Genomic DNA, 18,314 nt, shown 5'->3' on the forward strand with positions numbered 1-18,314 from the left:
AACGTTGAATATTATACTTGAGAGGATGATTGGCTTGTTTTGAATGGTCTTTGATCTTTAGGTTTTCACATACAATCCAAAACAAAACACCCTGTATCCCGTTAAAACATTCAATCAAAGAAATCGTGCGATCCTGATCTCAAGTATCCTAACACTACAGTACTCAAGAATGAGCCAAACTACCCAAATAAAACAATTATGCTAATTAACAATGCTGTATTAATAGATTTGACTTGTTTGGTTCTAATTATATATATATATATATAACCAACTTTTTCTAAATGTAAACCTGCAGATAGGGGCCCAATCTATTGATCCTTTGCCCCCATTCGTTTTTTTTATCTTGCATGTGCATGCACCTTGTTGATTCCTTGACTTTTTGTTTGAGGCGTCCCCCTACTCTATCTCACACCTTCTCTTGTACTCTTGAATTTTAGGATATTTGAAATGTTTTAAAATTTTATAAATAATAATAAAATGGTTTGAGTAAAAATGTTTTATTTAGTTTAAATAAATGAAAGATAAAAAATTAAATAAAAAAACTAAAAAACTGTTTGAATATAATTTTTCAATATTATTTTCATTTTAAAGTTTATAAAAGTAATGATTTTTATGTTTTGTTTTAAGATTTATAAAAATTTATTGATTTTTGTGTTTGAATAATTAAATAATTATTAGATAAATTAAAAAGTTGAAAATTGAAAAGTTATTTATTGTGTTTGAGTGATTTTGGACAATGAAATTAGTGTAAGTTTTGATAATTACGAGAATTCTTATATATCATTGCCATACATGCCCTTAGTTTTATGAGGGGGCGAAAATATAACATTTAACAAATTTCTATTTACAGTATGATTTACAGTACTGGTAATCTATGCCGCCCTGCCTACATGCATCTGGTGCAGTACCGGGGTGTGCATCCCATTTCTACAGTTTCGGCGTAGAGCAGTATCTGTGTGATAGTACTTGAGGGACTTTGGTGATTTGAGCTGATGCCTTAAATGACCATGATGGAGTTGTTGTTCATGGTGGTGGTGGGGGGCTTTTTGCCCATTTTCTTTCTTGTGGGGATTATCTTTCTTCGATTCCTTTTGTACTTTGGATGATTCTTTGTGGTTATCTTTATGCAGAGCATCATTTTCAGCTGGAATCGTGTACACGAATGGGCCACTGGGAATGTCATCGAAGTCTTTGAGAGGCTCCAAAGTCTTGACAACAGTTCTCATTGTAGGTCTATTCTTTGGCCTTTGGCTTAGGCATTGATAAGCCAGTGCAGCCGCCTTCCGAGCCCCACTTTCAGAATATTGTCCTTCCAGTCTTGGGTCCATGATTCTGCAGAGTTTCCTGGTATCGCTCAACATTGGCCTTGCCCACTCGACTAGGTTCTGCTCTCTGTGTGGGCGGCTCTTGTCCACCGATCTTCTCCCCGTGAGAAGCTCCAACAGTACTACTCCAAAGCTATACACATCGCTCATTGTTGTCAAGTGGCCTGAGAAAGAAAAACCAAATGATTATTTCCAACGTTTATGTACATATGTATGGCTGTATCAAAGATTCAAAGATGTAAATTTGAAGAAAAGTGGCAATAATTGTATAAATTACCGGTCATGAGGTACTCGGGAGCAGCATAGCCTTCGGTGCCCATAACTCGTGTGGAAACGTGTGTATCATCTCCTTCTGGACCATCTTTTGCGAGCCCAAAATCCGCGAGTTTGGGAGTGTAATCCTGCCAAGAAAGTAAGATCGGTAAGGCTTTAAAATCAGGAAAGCAACGAACACACACAGCCAGATCTTGAAGTTCAAAGGGACAGAATTATCGACAAATAATAAAGTGGCACTTACTGAGTCTAACAAGATGTTTGAGGTCTTAACATCTCGATATATAACAGGCTTTTCTGCTTCGTGAAGGAATGCAAGACCCTGTGCAGCTCCTAGAGCAATTTTCATTCTTGCGGACCATGGTAGGGACACAGAATATCCTGCACTTACGCAGGGTTGACATTAGTATTATTATTTGAGATGTCTTTTTCTTAAAAGCAAGAAGTGTGTAATTTATAGACAGATTGAGAGCATACTTCTGAATAGTTGATTCTCTAAGCTGCCTCTTGCCATATATTCATATACCAAGACTCTGTGTTCGTCTTCACAGCAATACCCTATCAACTTCACAAGGTGTTGATGCCTCAATTGCCCGAGAAAGATCACTTCTGTCTGTGGAAGAAAATGCAGAAAATGATCAGTCACTAGTACTCAAGTCTGCAGTCATCATGGAAAAATGTAAATTTCAAGATCTTGGTTGAACAAAAAGCACTAATTACCAGCCACTCCTTATGGCCTTGGGTACCATCCAAATCCAGAAGCTTGACGGCGACGGGCTGAGCCTTTAGACCAGGCCTGAGCTTGTCATCAACGAAGCCCTTGTACACGGGTCCGAACCCACCTTCGCCAAGAAAGTTAGACGCCGTAAAATTCTGCGTGATCAGCTTCAGCTCGGCAAGCGTAAAGACATGCAGATTTGATCCAGCAAGAGATATGGAAAGGTCCTCGGAAAAAGTATGCGAGCTCGGGTTGCTGAGATCAGAGAGTGAAATCCTTTGAAAAGAAGTTTGACTCGCGCACACTTTCTTGGCCTTGGACGGCGGCGGGTCTTCAGGCAGCTTGTAACAGCTCATAAAAAGTGATCTCCATTCGATTTTCTTGACACTCATTCTTGCAGGAAACAAGTTCTCCAAGCTTCTATTGGCTTCTCCGACTCAACCACAGGTAAAAATACAGCGGATTTGTCTGTCGATAGGTTTCGAAATGCAGAGAAAGAGAACTTTGGAGTTTGTATTAGGTTTCGAAAGAGGTGGATTAATTGTGAAAACGGGTATGGTTTGGGAGACTTATAAAGGATGGAGACGAAGACTACAATAATAATATTCAACGCATGCACTCCAAAACTGACAAAGAGACGAGAGAGATGCAACTCCTTACTATCAATAAGAAAAATAAAATAAAATAAAATCACGTTGATTTTTTCCGAAACGAATTTTTCCTAGGTCCACTCTCTCTCTTTCTCTCTCTCTCTCTCTAAATATATATATATATATATTTCTATTATAGATGAACACGGCATTAGGTAAATCCTATACATAGAAGAAGTCGAGAAAAGGGCATGCTGCACGGTGACGAGTCCTAAGTCTACATAGTTAATTGGTTTCATATGATACGAACTGCTCATGAGGCTACCCTCCTTTGACTTTCTTGCAATATTAGCTGGATAAGATATCACAAGAGACCGGCCTTTAGGTTTGTTTCGTTTGTATCTGGATCTGGAACTTCTTTGTTTGAAAGCATATTCATTGTATTTTTAGCCGGAAACCGGAATCTTCCAGAATCATTGATTATTTAATTAGTTGGTAATTGAAAAAAAGTCCCAACTAAAACAAGAAAACAAAGCCATGTTGAAGGAAATTATTGGGGAAGAGTTTTCAAGAGCCAAGAAAATGGAAAACAGCTTTCTTTTGAAAGGGATGGCTTATTGTCGTGACCAGCTTGTCGTAGGCCAAAGACAAAATATAATTAAATAGAGAAACGAATAAGGGGCCGGGGTTGGCCTGCTAGCTTCCGGCCAGTGAATTTGGGCTTCTAGAGAGCTTAAAATTCAAATCATGATGCACAAGATAATGCAACTGCAGCCACTTGCATGCATGTATGATCGATTGAAGAAAACACAAACTAATCACAGGATCAGTCTGATCTGTGGACTTAATGGGCAGATCATCAGAATTATCAGATGGTCATGATTCTTCAATAAGTTGACCTCAAATAGAATATAATCAAGTGAATTATTGTCTTAGCCAAAACCAAATGAAATTTTAAGGCAAATGAATTTGGTTTGATATATATGATCATACATATATACTAATACTGATATGTCACATTTTAAGGAGCTTAATTCGTACGTTTATCGCCTAAACGGATAGTCATTTAATAATATCAAGTATGATTAATAATAATTAAATCTAAAATAAAAGAAAATATTTACCATTTCAAACAATTAGACACGCCGATTAGACACTGCATGCAGCAATTATTATCAAATGAATTTTACCTTAAAATTAGGATAAGAAATTTATGTTGTGTTTGATTATTAAATCAAGCTCAACTCATGGATCTCAAACTAGACATTGATAGGGCTTATTACTTTTTTAATTTTTTATAAAAAAAATTAAATTCATCTCAACATATTTCATATATTTCAACTTAAAAAATTACACTCATCTCGAATTAAAAAATTTAAACATATATCAATAGAACTCATAAAATATTATTATTTATAATTTAATTCAACTTATCTCAGCATCTAAATGTAGCCTTTTGTCGGTTACTTGCTTTGCATGAAATAACCCATATTAAGTTATAAGATTGTTGGTCGGTTGAGGTGTGGATGCGTTGTTAATTAATAATTATTGGTCTAAGTAGAGTTTAGAATTAATTAAGGTAATTGAAATTAATTGGACAATAAAGCTGGACAACACGCATGAATATTTTATGGAGAGGTTAGTCAGCTGACTCGTCGCATTCACACGCTACAAGCCTACAACAGATCGATCGCGGAAGCTGTGACAAGGGTAATCTTGGCATACGCAGGAATGTGGGACCACTCTTACGAAAGTTACTGGGCACAACTGTCATTTTGTTAGAAAAAATTACGACCTGAGGGGGACCTGCTGCCATGCTCTTCGACTCGGCCTTGGAATTGCTAGCTGTCCGTTTGGAATTGGTGTCAATGACTCAGCTTTTTGTTCAAAAAATTTTTAATTTTTAATTTTAAGAATTGGTATCATATTTTATAAAAAAAAACCTATATAATTATATATATATATATATTAAATTCATTTGATAATGAAAAGAATTTACAATATAATGGACGGTATCAAATTATATATATTGTCAATTTATAAATTTATTTTTATAAGATGTTTTTATGATTATATAATTTTTTTTATTAACGGCTAAATATATGTTGAAAACATTTTAAAATCAATTATAGTTTTATGTTATATACGATAACTTTTTAAAAATAAGTAATGCTATATATAATAATAGAGAATGTAAAGATCATATAATCGTTTTGAAAAAAGTATAATTCACTATAAAAAAATTAATTTCTTCTTATATAAATATCGTATTTCTTTACTTTTTTCAAAATAATTACATTACACTTACACGCTCATAACTGCAACTATCATTTCTCATTTACTAAATATGTAAATTTGTCTTTAGAAGAGTTTTTAGACGGTTAAAAAGATATTTTAAACTTAGAGATTCAAAACCAATTAAGCAGGCCAGCACCTACTCCTGCAGATTGATCAAGTCGTGAAAAATAAAATACAATGGGCTATCTATCAGAAGTTAACGTATTCAGAGTATATATGAAGAGGTCATGCATGCTGATGCTGTTCATCCCGTCACTGCCTTGGAGATGGAGTATTCCTTGTTGACCGGCCCGTGACATCGGAGACGGGATAAGTTCACTTAATTTGCAGGTTTTATTTTGTTTGAATTTCAAAGCCGATTATTAAATTATGGTTGTGGAAGTTTTGTATATGTTCATGGTCTTTGACTTGGCCATTAATTAGACGCTTTGAGATGTAGACTAACCATGAGATTTCCACAATATATCATTAATAAACGAATCTTACATACGGGTTCTTTGGTTGGAAAATTTTGGTTCCCAATAATCAAAACTCATAAATATTTTCCAATTTTTGGAACTGCTATTGGAGAATTTATGACTACACAATAACGATCTTTGAAAAGTAAGGATCAAGATTGCTTAAGTTAGGCCTAAACTTAAGAATCTCGAGTATGAGAGATATTATAATCATATGAAATGGCCGGCGCTATACTATTTATTGAGCTAATGCTATCTCGAAAAAATCTTACATAAACAATAATAAATGGTGTGAGGTCCGTTTTATATATTTATTTATATCTTGAATTTACTAAAAATCCTCAGATTCTATTTACCAAATATAGCTCAGCACGTGTAAATATAGTTCGTTATATATTTTCTTGATTTACTTTGTTTATATAAGAGTCGAAATATGTACTTTGGTAATCAACTAATAGAAATAATATTTACAATCGTAAGTGTGCAAGCGTAATTACTTTAAAAAAAATGAAATAAATACAGGACCCACATAAAAGAAAAATTAATTTTTTAATAGTAGACATCATTCGCCTTTTCAAAGTAACTGCATGACACTTGTACACTTCACGATTGTATGTAACATTATTCATAAAGTAAATACATCACAAGTTCTTTTGCCAATTCAAGATTCTCTATGCTTCTCATCTATTGTTTGTTATTCTTTGATTATGTTTAGATGTTGAGATGAGTTAAGTTAAATTTTCTATGAAAAATAGTGAATTGAAATGATAGAGTGAATTTTATGAGTCTCACTGCAGATCTATTTAGATGTACATTTAGATGTTAAAATGAGTTTAGATGTATTTATGAGAAGTTAAAAAAATATTATGAGTCTCACATGTAAGAAATCGTTGAATTGAAAAATATTATAATTCTCACGTGTAAAAATATTTTGAATTGAAATGAATTTAATAATTTAATAATTAAATATTTAAATATTAGATTCAGTTTAAAATTAGACTAAACTGAATCTAACTTATACCTTAAACTCAATACGCAAGATTGCTTCTGGGTTGATCTCTGATAAGTACAGGCATCAAACTTTGAGTCTATTGTTCTTGAAGAGTATAACATATATATGAAAATTCTTCTGGTTCGTAGTCTAGAAAAGTTTGTCCTTTTTTGTTTTTGTTTTTATCTTTAAAGTAACTCTCAAAACAGTAGGTTGGTTGTTTGTCCTCTTATGCTGGTGTTTCTTTGTAGTAATGTTGTTTGGCAACTTGTACGCCAAGTTTCGACCCAATTATTCGTATTGTTTGTTTTGACAATAATGAGTTTGCAAAAAGTCAATAAATTTGGATCAACAAATCAATCCAACCACAACTACGTACCTCACTTTAATCGTTCTTCTAAAACCTTTTATAAACGAGTAGAGCATTCACATTAGTCTATATATATATACATATATAAAATTATTTTTATATAATATGAACATAAATTCAACTACATTGAATTATTTATAATAATAATTTTATATTTTTATTTATTTATTATTTACTCTCTAAAATATATTTTACTTATTTTTTCTCTCTCCTTCCACACTTTTCTACACACTATTATTTCTCTCTCTTTTAAAATAATAAAATATTATATTTTATTATTATTTTATTTCAAATATATATAAATCAATGTAAAAATTTTGTTTAAATAACAAAATGGATATGTAAAAGATACGACGTTGCATATGTACAGATACGAACTAACGTGGATGCTCTAAGAAGACTGAATGGAGAAGCTGACTTGTATAAACGAGCGTGCTTTAGAACGGACAGAGCGCGTGCCTTTCCTTGGGTTGAGTCATTACCACGTGCTACTACCCCTTGGTCTATATCCTATTTTCCCTCAAAACGCAGTATCGATTAGTTGGTCAGTTCGGTACGTTGAACTCTAGAAGTCGGATGTTTAAACGTGTCGGCTGCTGGCTGGCTATACGTAGTAGGTAGAATTTTACTGGTTTTCTTTTCTTTTCTTTTCTTTTTTTTCAAAAATAATCATTTCATTAATCATCAAACGAAATATTTATTTCATTATCAATAAAATGCATAATCTCCATGGTCCCTCTTCAATCCATACAGCTTCCCAGTCCCTCTCATGTAAAGCCAACTTGCCAAGGATGTGAGCCAATTGGTTCCCTTGTCGATGTATGAGCTAGAGCTTTCTTCTAGATGTTTACCAAAAAACAGGCTTAAAATCTTCCACAATTTAACCATACCATGAGCAGTTCTCTTCTTTGATAAGAATGTCATTAACCAAAGTAAGCGAATCACATTCAAACACAACCTGTTGGAATCCCATCTCTACACATAATTCAGTTGCCCTCTCCAAGGCTAGAGCTGCTTCAACCTGCAAGGGACTACCTATAAAGCTCCTTGGCCATGCTGCAGCTGCTAACAAATCCCCATTATAGTTCCTAAAACACAGCCCCTCCCATCTTTCTACAGCTGTCATTACATGCTGCATCCCAATTTACCTTTATCCATGCCCCTTCTAGTCTACTTCACTTTGCCAAACTCCTACTTGCACACTAATCTGCAATAAGACCCTTGACAGAAGCTTGAGCTTGTTGGAATTCTTTGAGATCTACTTTTGCTCCCTGCCACAGCTTCTTTGGACCATCAAAAAAATCATTTAAAACCCACCTGTTCCTTCGTAGCCATAGTTTCTTGAATACACAAGCAGACAGTTTCAACTCAAGTCCAGTTAGTCTATCTATCCACTCCTCCCAAGTAAAAATAAAATCCATTTCAACACATTTGGCTTTCGGAAGAAAGCTATCAAAATCAGCCCAAACATCCTTTGCAGCACTACACAACCACAAGATATGGTTACTAGTCTCCACCAATTGCTTACAAATAGGACAAGCCTCATTCTCAGTAATCTTTCTTTTGAACAGGTTACTTTTAGTTGGGAGGGTCTCACTCATAGCTCTCCACATGAAAACTCTAACAGAATTTGGAACTTGTAAAGCCCATATATGTTTCCATATCTTGGAAAAATGTTGTTGATCAGAAGGCTCACCCATCGACTCGGTTTTCCTTTGGCACTGTAAATAGTATGTTGATTTGATAGAAAATAGATCATTCCTTGTCTGTCCTCAAAACAGTTTATCCTCATAACCCCTCCTACTCACAGTCAAACTTTTGATCACAGCTGCCTCATCTAATGAAAATATCTCATCAATAAGGCCTTCTTTCCATTTACCCCCAACATCTAACAGTTTATTCATAGTATCATCCCTTTGCAAAACCTTAACAGAGGATTGAACCATGTAAGTATTAGGAGTTAGCAGCCACTTGTCATACCAAATTCTTACTTTATGGCCATTACCCACCCTCCACCTCATTCCAGCCTTCACTAAATCGCTAGCACCCCTTACACTTCTCCATATCAAAAAGGAGCCCCCCTATTGTTGCACTCAATAGATCCTCATTTTTGTAATATTTCTCTCTTATTATTCTAGCAACAAGAGAAGAATGTCTGGAAAGAAGTCTCCAACACTGTTTAGTTAGTAAAGCCTGATTAAAGCTTATCATATCTTGAAACCCCATTCCCCCTTGACCCTTAGATAAACCAACCCTCATCCTCTATTTCCATAGAATTTTGTTCTAATTAGTCATATGAGCCCACCAAAATCCTGCCAACAACTAAGAAATTTTTTCTTTGCACAACTTAATAGGTAACTTGAAAACACTCATAGCATATATGGGTAGAGCTTGCAATACAAATTGTATCAAGACCTCCTTACCTACTTGAGAGAGGAATTTATTGTGCCAATTGGTTATTCTTTTCCCCACTCTCTCTTTAATCCTGCAAAATGCTTGCAAGAACAAGCAATGGTCATGGCAGTTAACCAGAATTAGAGGATGTTGTGTGAATATGCCATGCCGAATGGCAATGGTGCTCAACTCAACATTGTGAGACCTACAATCAATGCTAATAACTTTGAGATCAAGCCTGGTCTCATCCAGATAGTGTAGTAGGGGCAGTTTGGTGGTGGACCTGCTGAGGATCCACATGCACACCTTGCCAATTTCTTAGAGATTTGTGATACAATTAAGATGAATGGAGTTAGTGATGATGCTATTTGGCTCTGACTTTTTCCATTTTCTCTAAAGGATACAGACAAGGTCTGGTTGAATTCCAAAGTGCCTAACTCTTTCACCACATGGAATGCCTTGTCACAAGCTTTTTTGAGTAAGTATTTTTCCCCATGTACAACTGCCAAACTTAGAAATAATATTACCAGTTTTGTTCAGGTTGATGGTGAATCTTTGTATGAATCCTGGGAGAGGTTAAAGAATTGCAGAGGAAGTGTCCACATCATGGTCTTCCTATGTGCTAATTGAACAGAATTTCTATAATGGATTAACATATTCAATCAAGATTACCATAAATGTAGCTGCAGGAGGTAATTTAATGAGTAAGTCAACAGAAGAGGCATATGAGTTGTTAGAAGAAATACCTTCTAACAATTATCAATGGTCTAATGAAAGAGGTATGCCTAAGAAAGTTTTAGGTATGTATGATGTAGATGGCATAAACATGTTGAATGCCAAGGTTGATTCTCTAGTAAAAATGTTCAAAAATGTTCAGTAAGCTGGGCAATATGAATTCTGTTTCTAGTCCTATATTTGGTTCAAACCCCAATAGCTTGGTTGAAACTGAAACCTTAAACAGTTTTTCCAAACCCTAAAGTTGGCCTCCAAACCCTATTTGATTTGATTTCTAACATTGTGTTTAATCACTTAATTAAATCACTTTTACATGATATTAATTTCTCAAATTCTCGTTATGACATCATTATCTAACTTTTTAAAATTCATAAATTTGATTGGGCCAAGAAAAGTTAGATTTGGGTTTGATAGCATCCCAAACCTAACCAAACACTCTTTAAACTCCAAATTGTAGCCTACTTGGTTAAGGCTCATAATTTTTGCCACCATGCAAAGCTTCTTGAGGAAGCTTCCCCCCACTCATGGCAGACCAGCTCTACACTTGGTAGCCCCAAATAGTCTCTTGATGTGAGAGGAAGTCTACCTAACCCCCCCTTCGTTCCACACGGTAGTAGCTACAGCCATTCCCTATCACTATTCTTCACTTTTTATGACATAGGCACCACCATCAAAGGGTTATTCAAGCTCATATCTCACCCTCCAAAAGTCTAGAGGCATGTGAGGCATCCTTTCATTCACTTCATCACTTCTCATGCCTGTATTTAAAGAGAAACACTTAGGAGCTCTCCTGGGCAGTTTTCTGAGACGTATTGCATGACAACTTTCTACCCCTTGTAAGTGTTTACTCACAATGACTTCTTCATAAACGTTGCTCTTCTTTGAGCCTAGTTTTTATTTATATCTTTTTTGTTTCATTTCATGAACATTTGCTTGGTCCAAAGTTGTTTTAACCATAGAAAGGTTAGTCTAGGCAATAATCTGGAGAGTGTGTTATATTTTAAAGTTTTTGACCAAACTAATTGTCACATCTTGGTCTTACATTTATGGAATGTTTTCAATATGTGTATATGAATTTTGGTTAAGGATTTTTTGCATGATTAAAGCTTTGGTCAAATATTTTATTAGACTAGAAATTTAGAAACTGGAAGAGAAAAAACAATTTCTGTTTTAAGACAGTTTTAACCTTTTTGAGGATCTTACTCCAATAGATTTGATATACTTATTTCATGATCCTAAGTCTCTTATCTACATATTAGGATGTTAGTTTGAAGAATTTTTTTTGGTTACTTTCAAATATATAAATTTTTATACAAGAGAATACTTGATTAGGCCAAAGGTTTAATGTTTTCGGCTAAATCCATGTTTTGGTTTATTTTTAGTCATGTGATTTTGAATTTAATGCTTAGATCTACTTTAAAACATATTTTTAAATCATATGATATTTTTTGTTTGATGATCTTATCATTTTATGCCACGGATCAAGTATTTCATCAAAACTAGTTAAGAAAACAATTTTGTTTTTGGGACTAAGTGTGGAGCCGAGTATTTCAAGTGATTTTTTGTAATTTTTTGTGACTTTTGTGTGATGATTCAAAGAATTTTAATTCTTAGTATTGTGTTATGAAAGATTTGGATTTTTGGAGTTTTAGGAGATGTTTTGAATTAGGTCAAACCTCATGATTCAATGGTTTTCATTTTTAATTAAAAAGTTTGGATCTATTTTCTAAAAAGTTTTTTTTCTATGATTATTAAAATTTTGTTGGATGTTTTAAATATGTTTTTAGACTTAGGGTAGGAGGATCTTTGTTGCAAAATTTTGGTTTAATCATGAGTTTTGAAGTTAAAAGAATTAAAAATCAAAAGAAATAGCTTATGGATATTTTGGCCATAGTGTGTCTTTCATGGTTATGATTTATTTTAAATTTTTCCAAGTTGATATTTGTATTTAGGATAAAATTTACGTGAAAAAATATAAATTTTGGTGATTTTTGGAGTTAGAATGTGAAATCCTTAAATTTAGGGGTAAAATGGTTATTTTTCAATATGTTGAGCGTAAAATGGTAATTTTACTCTAAGCATTTTTCATATTTCTAATTTTTAGTGATCAAATTTCTAACTTTTAAAATCCCTACTTACGGTTTCTCATATTTCTTGCTTGATTCCCAAAATATGATGATCATTGTAAGTTAGCTTTTAACTTACTATCAGTTTACTGCGTATGTGTGATGGGTAAGAAATTACAGTTTGTGGACATATGCTATTATATATGCCATGTCATTTCACTACATGTTTATCAATTACACATATTATATTCTGTCACAAAATACTAATATGTTACACAGTCTATTCTGTCACATATTGCTATATGCTATAAGTATTCATTTAAGTTATGTCATCTGTTATATGTTATGCCATGTTATGAAATTTTGTCTGTTACACGTTATGCCATATTACAAAATATTATATGTTATAGGTTAAGTCATATTATGAAATATTGTTTGTTGCATGTTATATCATGTGTGATGCCCCCAAATCCCCACGCACGAATACGGGAAAATCGAGACGTCCGGATGATGACATCACGGGTCATCATCCTATCGTCGTGTGCCAAGTGTGTGAAAAAAAATGACGAAACTGCACGAGAATTACGCCGCGAAAAGCAAGTCAATAACTAAGTACCAGAATTTTTCTTGTTTGATACAAAACTATTCAAAACATACATAAATAAATATTACAGAACACAAACATAATTTTAAACTAAATACAAAGCATAAACTTCAGCACCTCGGCGGAGCCGCGTCCTCGGGCTCAGCCTCCTCCTCCTCATCCTCGATCTCTGCACCAAATCTACGGAACCAAAAATGGTGCCGCAGGTAAGTAAAATCCAAACACCACTAGATAAAAACATATAAAACTCAAACAACATGGATGCAAGAAAAGCCAATGCACATGTCCCGCAAAACCACATTTTTACCACGCACGCCAAAAACCCATTTGGCCCATAAAAACATATCCTTAAAACCAAGCCTCGCCATTATCCCAGATAATGGCCCAAACCACCATTTTCCCAGAAAATGGATCAAAGCCTCGAAAACCAACATCGCCATTTTCCCAGAAAATGGCTCACATCCGAAAACCATAAAAACAATTCGGTTATGCATACACCATGATCTCCCCTAGGGATCACCCGCACACCTTGGCTCTGTGCCACACCGCAGGTAACGACTACGCATGTGACACCTAAACGAGCGATGCCCAGACTCGCGCCCAGCGCGTACCTGGCCAGGCCATCCTCTAGCCCTCGTCAGTGAGTAGAGCGATGCCCAGACTCGCGCCCAGCGCGTACCTAGCCAGGCCATCCTCTAGCCCCGCTCCCGTCGTCGCCCAGCGATGACTCAGGGGATGTCACTCAGTATTATCCATTCTCGAGTGACCAGAGGAGCTCCACCGAGATAATAACCCATCCTGGCTTGGGCTCGTGAGACACACGCACCCGAAAATCCATTCACGCCAACAAAACAGGATTTCTCAAATAAAATAAAATGCACGTGCATGCACCATGTAAATGCAATTTCAATGCACAAAAAAATCAACCAACCATGAATCAATAAATCAAGCAACTTCGTCCTCCATCCATCCGACCCCCGAACTCCTCGGACTCAGTCAGGAATCAACCAACCAGCAGCAATAATTTATTGTAAGAGCAAAGTATATTTAAATCTAAAAGTAGGGTTTGGAAAATACTTACACCGCTATATGGTATTTTTAGAAAACACGCGGCGTTGCAAACGGCAGAAGGAAAGCAACGTAACAGTGCAAATTTCACTGTGGCCTTAGGTCGTAAAATACCCACTTTTGAACGGGGACAAACCAAGACTCGGGATTGATAGGGAATGACTTTGAGATATTTATGAAGCTAAGGAAAATGAGTTTTGGCCGTGTGTGGTGGTGGAAATGGCGGTCGAAGGCCAAAAAGGGGCTAAACGGAGTTGCGCTTGTGGGAGCTGCTCCGGCAACGGATCGAGGCCGGAAATGGGTGGTTTAGGTTGGCAAGAGGTAGGGGAAGAAGCTGTGAAAAGATGGTGGCTGGAGGTGGTGCGACGGCACTGGAAACGGTGAAAAACCGTATGGCTTGGAGGAGCTCATGGCGGCTAACGGTGGCTCGGATGGAGGTGAAACTTGGTGGGGGTGTTCACCAGTGAGAGGGGAAGAAAACTGGGTGGGTGGTGTAAGCCATGCCGCCAGCGAGCGGCGGTTCTGGGCTGCGAAAGCAACCGGCAACAGGGGCAAAAACAGAGCAGGTGCAGCAACTTCCGGCGGCTCTCGAAGGCTAACGGCTGGTCCGATGGCTCTGAAAATTGGTGGGGATGATCTCTGGTGGAAGGGGAAGAGAATGGTTGTGGCGGTGCACTAAACGGTGGCCGGACGGTGGAGAACTGGCCGGTCAAAGTGGAGGCGATGGGAAGGAGAAAAGAGAGGAGCTGCGCACTGGGAGAGGGGGAAAACGAGAAGAAAAAGAAGAAGAAGAAAAAAGAAGAAAAGAAAGAAAAGAAGAAAAGAAAAGGAAAAAGGGAAAAAGAAAAAGAAAAGAAAAGAAATGAGGTCCAATCCTCACCTCTGGAGTCCAACAACTGATCCAACGAAAATAAGTTTAAAAGCAATAAAACTAAGAAAATATTTTAAACACAACGTAAAGCTAAAATATAATAATTAACTAGTAAAAACAAACTATTTAATTTTAAATCCAAAGACAAGCTAAAATAAATTAAACAATAATTTAAATTCAACAGCAATTAAAATCCGATAATTTAAAATAAAAGAACTATTATATTAATTAAATTAAAATAGTCCTTCAGTGAAAATACACGTAAAAACGGGGTATCACATCATGCTATGAATTTTTTGTCTCAAAGTATGTCATGTCTTTAGTCTTACATTCATGTCAAGTTACGCTACATCAGAATTTCTATCCTTTTGTTTCATGTCACGTTTCATCTCGAGTACAATTTTTGTATCTCGAGAGCAGCCTTTCAAGTCATGTCAAGTCTATTTTTATATATCACAACCCTATTGAAACTCTTTTGTTCATGTTAGAGTATCTAAATTAGTGTGAAATCCCCTGGCTTGACAAAGTAAGCTTAACGAACTTCGAATGGGATCTAATTTAGTGGTCACTAGACTGAAAAAGGGCACTAACACCGACGATGCTCCCATACATTCAATTTCATGTTATGCATACTCGTATAGGTGCAGATACTTGACACGAGATACGTACAGTATATGTGTACATAGAAGTAGTAGATACCTGTGAACTAATACATACAATACATGTGTTCAAAGCAGGTGCAAATACTTATGAACTAACATGTATATTAACGCACTCACAGTTTGTGCAGATACACGTGTTGTAATGAGGTAATCGACAAGGATACACAGTTCAAGGGGACCCATTTAGCACCCACATGGTCACTTTTATCAAGCTTAGTGAACAAGATTCTTAGTTCATGTACTTCACATTTATGCTATGTTCAAGTTCACATTTCAGTCATGTTTCAAGTTCACGCTCATGCTATGTTCAAGTTCACGTTTATGCTATGATCAAGTTCACGTTTAGTAATGTTTCTAGCTCACATTCATGCCATGTTTCAAGCTCATGTTATTCAAATAAAGTTCATTTCATTTCAAATTTCAAGTTCGGTTCACGTTTCAGTTCATGCCATATTACATGTCAAGTCATGTTATGCTTACTTATGACTTTAATTATACATTCATGTATTTACCATCATGCATACATCATTAACCTATGTGAAAGTTCTCTATTAACTTGCTAAGATTTGTATTCAAATCTTACCAAAGTAGTACTAACTATCGTTTCTCTTGAATGGTAGAAGACGTGTTAGGATCAATAGAGGGAGCAAATTATTCACTTTGTATGAATATTTAGGACAGTGTAAAAATTATTATTCACTTTTCTAGAGTGAATAGTAATCTCAATAAGTGCACTAAGTGCAGTATTTTCAAAATCACAGTGTAAAAAGTTCAAATTAGGTTAAAGAAATTTTATTTAGATACTTGGAAAGATTTTAACCACACTTGGTAAATAGTATTAGACACTTGACACCACAAAAAACCATTTGATGAATTTTGAAAGAATCCACCTACGTAAAACTCTATTCCATCTGACTAACTAGATTGTGCCAAACTAAAGAGGATTTTGACTCTAGCAAAACCCTACGTGGTTGGAATCTAGCTGGAACTCCAAAAGTATGGTTGAAACTAAAATCTTAAAAGGCTTTCTCCAAACCCTAAAGTTGATCTCCAAACTTTAACTGAATCGGTTTCTAGCATTGTGTTTAATCACTTGATTTAATCACTTTCACATGCTATTAATCCTTCAAATTTATGTTATGACATAATTATCCAACCTTTTAAATCTTTGATATTTTATTAAGCCAAGAAAAATTAGATATGGACTTGATAGAACCCAAAACCCTTTTTAAATCCCAAATTGAGGCCTATTTGGTTAAAATCCATCATGGCCCACGAATTTGGCCACCTTAGAATTACTTCTTGGTTGGGTATTCCATCCCCACTTGGCTGACCAGCTCTAGCCAAGGAGGCCCTAGAGTGTACTTGAGGTGATGGCTAGAAACCACCCCACTCTTATACTTCTGTAAGGCACCTTGGAAAGAAATATCTTGGGATATTTTGTCCTTTGATTTGAGTTGTTAAAACCAACACTCAAGCTCACTCTCAGCCCTATCATCATCCCTCACTTGGAAAAGAAATCTTCTAGCCCATTTCGAACTCATTCCATCTCTTTTTCCCACTTTTCTTGGAGAGAAATAAAAAGACTCTCTTGGACAGCTTCTCTGAGTTCTTATCCATACCCATTTCGAAACTTTTGTAAGTATTTTCTCACAAAGTTGCCTCATAAAAGTTGTTTCTGCTTTAGTCTAGTTTATGTGGATATCTTATTTGTTCTATTTAAAGATCATTTGATTGGTCAAAAGTTGTTTAACCCCAGAAATGTCATTCTGGGCAATAAACTAGAGAGTATGTTATATTTTGGAGTTTTTGACCAAGCTAATGGATAGATCTTGGTCTGAAATTTTTATGGAGTATTTTTAACATATGTATAAGATTATTGGTTGAGGATTTGTTGTATGATTAAAACTTTTGATGGAAGATTTTCTTAGATCTAAAAACTTAGAAACTAGAAAAAGAAAAATAATTTCTGTTTTAAGAAAGTCTAGCTCTTTTGTGGTTTAAACTTATTCCAACGGGTTTGATACTTTTATTTGAAGATTCTAAGCCTCTGATATATTGTTAGGATGTTAGAACACTCACAATAGATTCTTCATCCTATACTTTAAAATACATCAACAAAATTCATTTTTTCTATTTTACATACTGATTTTTACATTATATCATACATAAGCTTATCTATTTTTTCTTCATACAATTTAAATATTACACTTTTTCTAACTATGTTTATTCATTTTCTATGTTTATTCATACACTTTTTCATACACTTTTTCTATGTTTATTCATTTCAAATATTTTTTCTAACTATCAATGACATCCTCAAATCTTTTGATATTTGCAATATCTCTCCACATACAATGTCATCTAATTATATTCTACTTTAAATTAATCCAAATTTATAAGCTAAACCAAAATATAATCTAATTCAAAAAATGAAAAAAAAGATATTATATATTTTTGTATATAAGATTATTTGACGTCGATAAGACGAGGAATACATTAAAACTTTGTGGGTTCCACCATTCATTGCAACTGCCCTTTGCACATGTTAGGTTTATGCACATATGCAGATCATTATGCCCAGCAAAGAAGAAAGCATGGGAACAAGAGAGAGAGAGAGAGAGAGAGAGAGAGAGAGAGAGAGAGTGTGTCTGAAATGAAAATAAATGACTTTTGAAGAAATGAAGAAAATCAACAATAGGAGAGAGAAACTAATTTAAAATGTTTACAATGATGAACAGTTTCCTCCATATCTAGCAAGTTCCTATAGTAGAATGTAAAATGAATGATGGAATACAAGATCCATTGGATGGCACTTTTAAGATAATTTCTTTATATTTTAAAGAAAATTGTATTATAGAGCATCCATTGGGAGTGTTACGTTAGTTTGA

The 18,314-nt window shown here is 35.1% G+C and overlaps 1 protein-coding gene and 1 non-coding gene across 2 annotated transcripts; both read right to left on the reverse strand.

Annotated features, from left to right (window-relative positions):
• Positions 1–742: 742 nt before the first annotated feature.
• LOC122306111 (serine/threonine-protein kinase RIPK-like) lies at positions 743–2,943 on the reverse strand. The gene is made up of 5 exons (XM_043118514.1): positions 2,319–2,943; positions 2,076–2,211; positions 1,843–1,979; positions 1,603–1,726; positions 743–1,489 (listed from the first exon to the last, which is right to left on the reverse strand). Exons 1-5 carry the CDS (start codon positions 2,706–2,708, stop codon positions 873–875), a joined length of 1,404 nt encoding a protein of 467 aa, XP_042974448.1. The 5' UTR covers positions 2,709–2,943; the 3' UTR covers positions 743–872.
• Positions 2,944–9,924: 6,981 nt separating this feature from the next.
• Positions 9,925–10,030, reverse strand: LOC122308672. Its single transcript, XR_006242185.1, has one exon. It is a non-coding gene; the product is annotated as a small nucleolar RNA R71 (small nucleolar RNA).
• Positions 10,031–18,314: the final 8,284 nt, after the last annotated feature.

This window comes from Carya illinoinensis, chromosome 4 (genome assembly GCF_018687715.1).
Source record: "Carya illinoinensis cultivar Pawnee chromosome 4, C.illinoinensisPawnee_v1, whole genome shotgun sequence".
Lineage (NCBI taxonomy): Eukaryota > Viridiplantae > Streptophyta > Magnoliopsida > Fagales > Juglandaceae > Carya > Carya illinoinensis.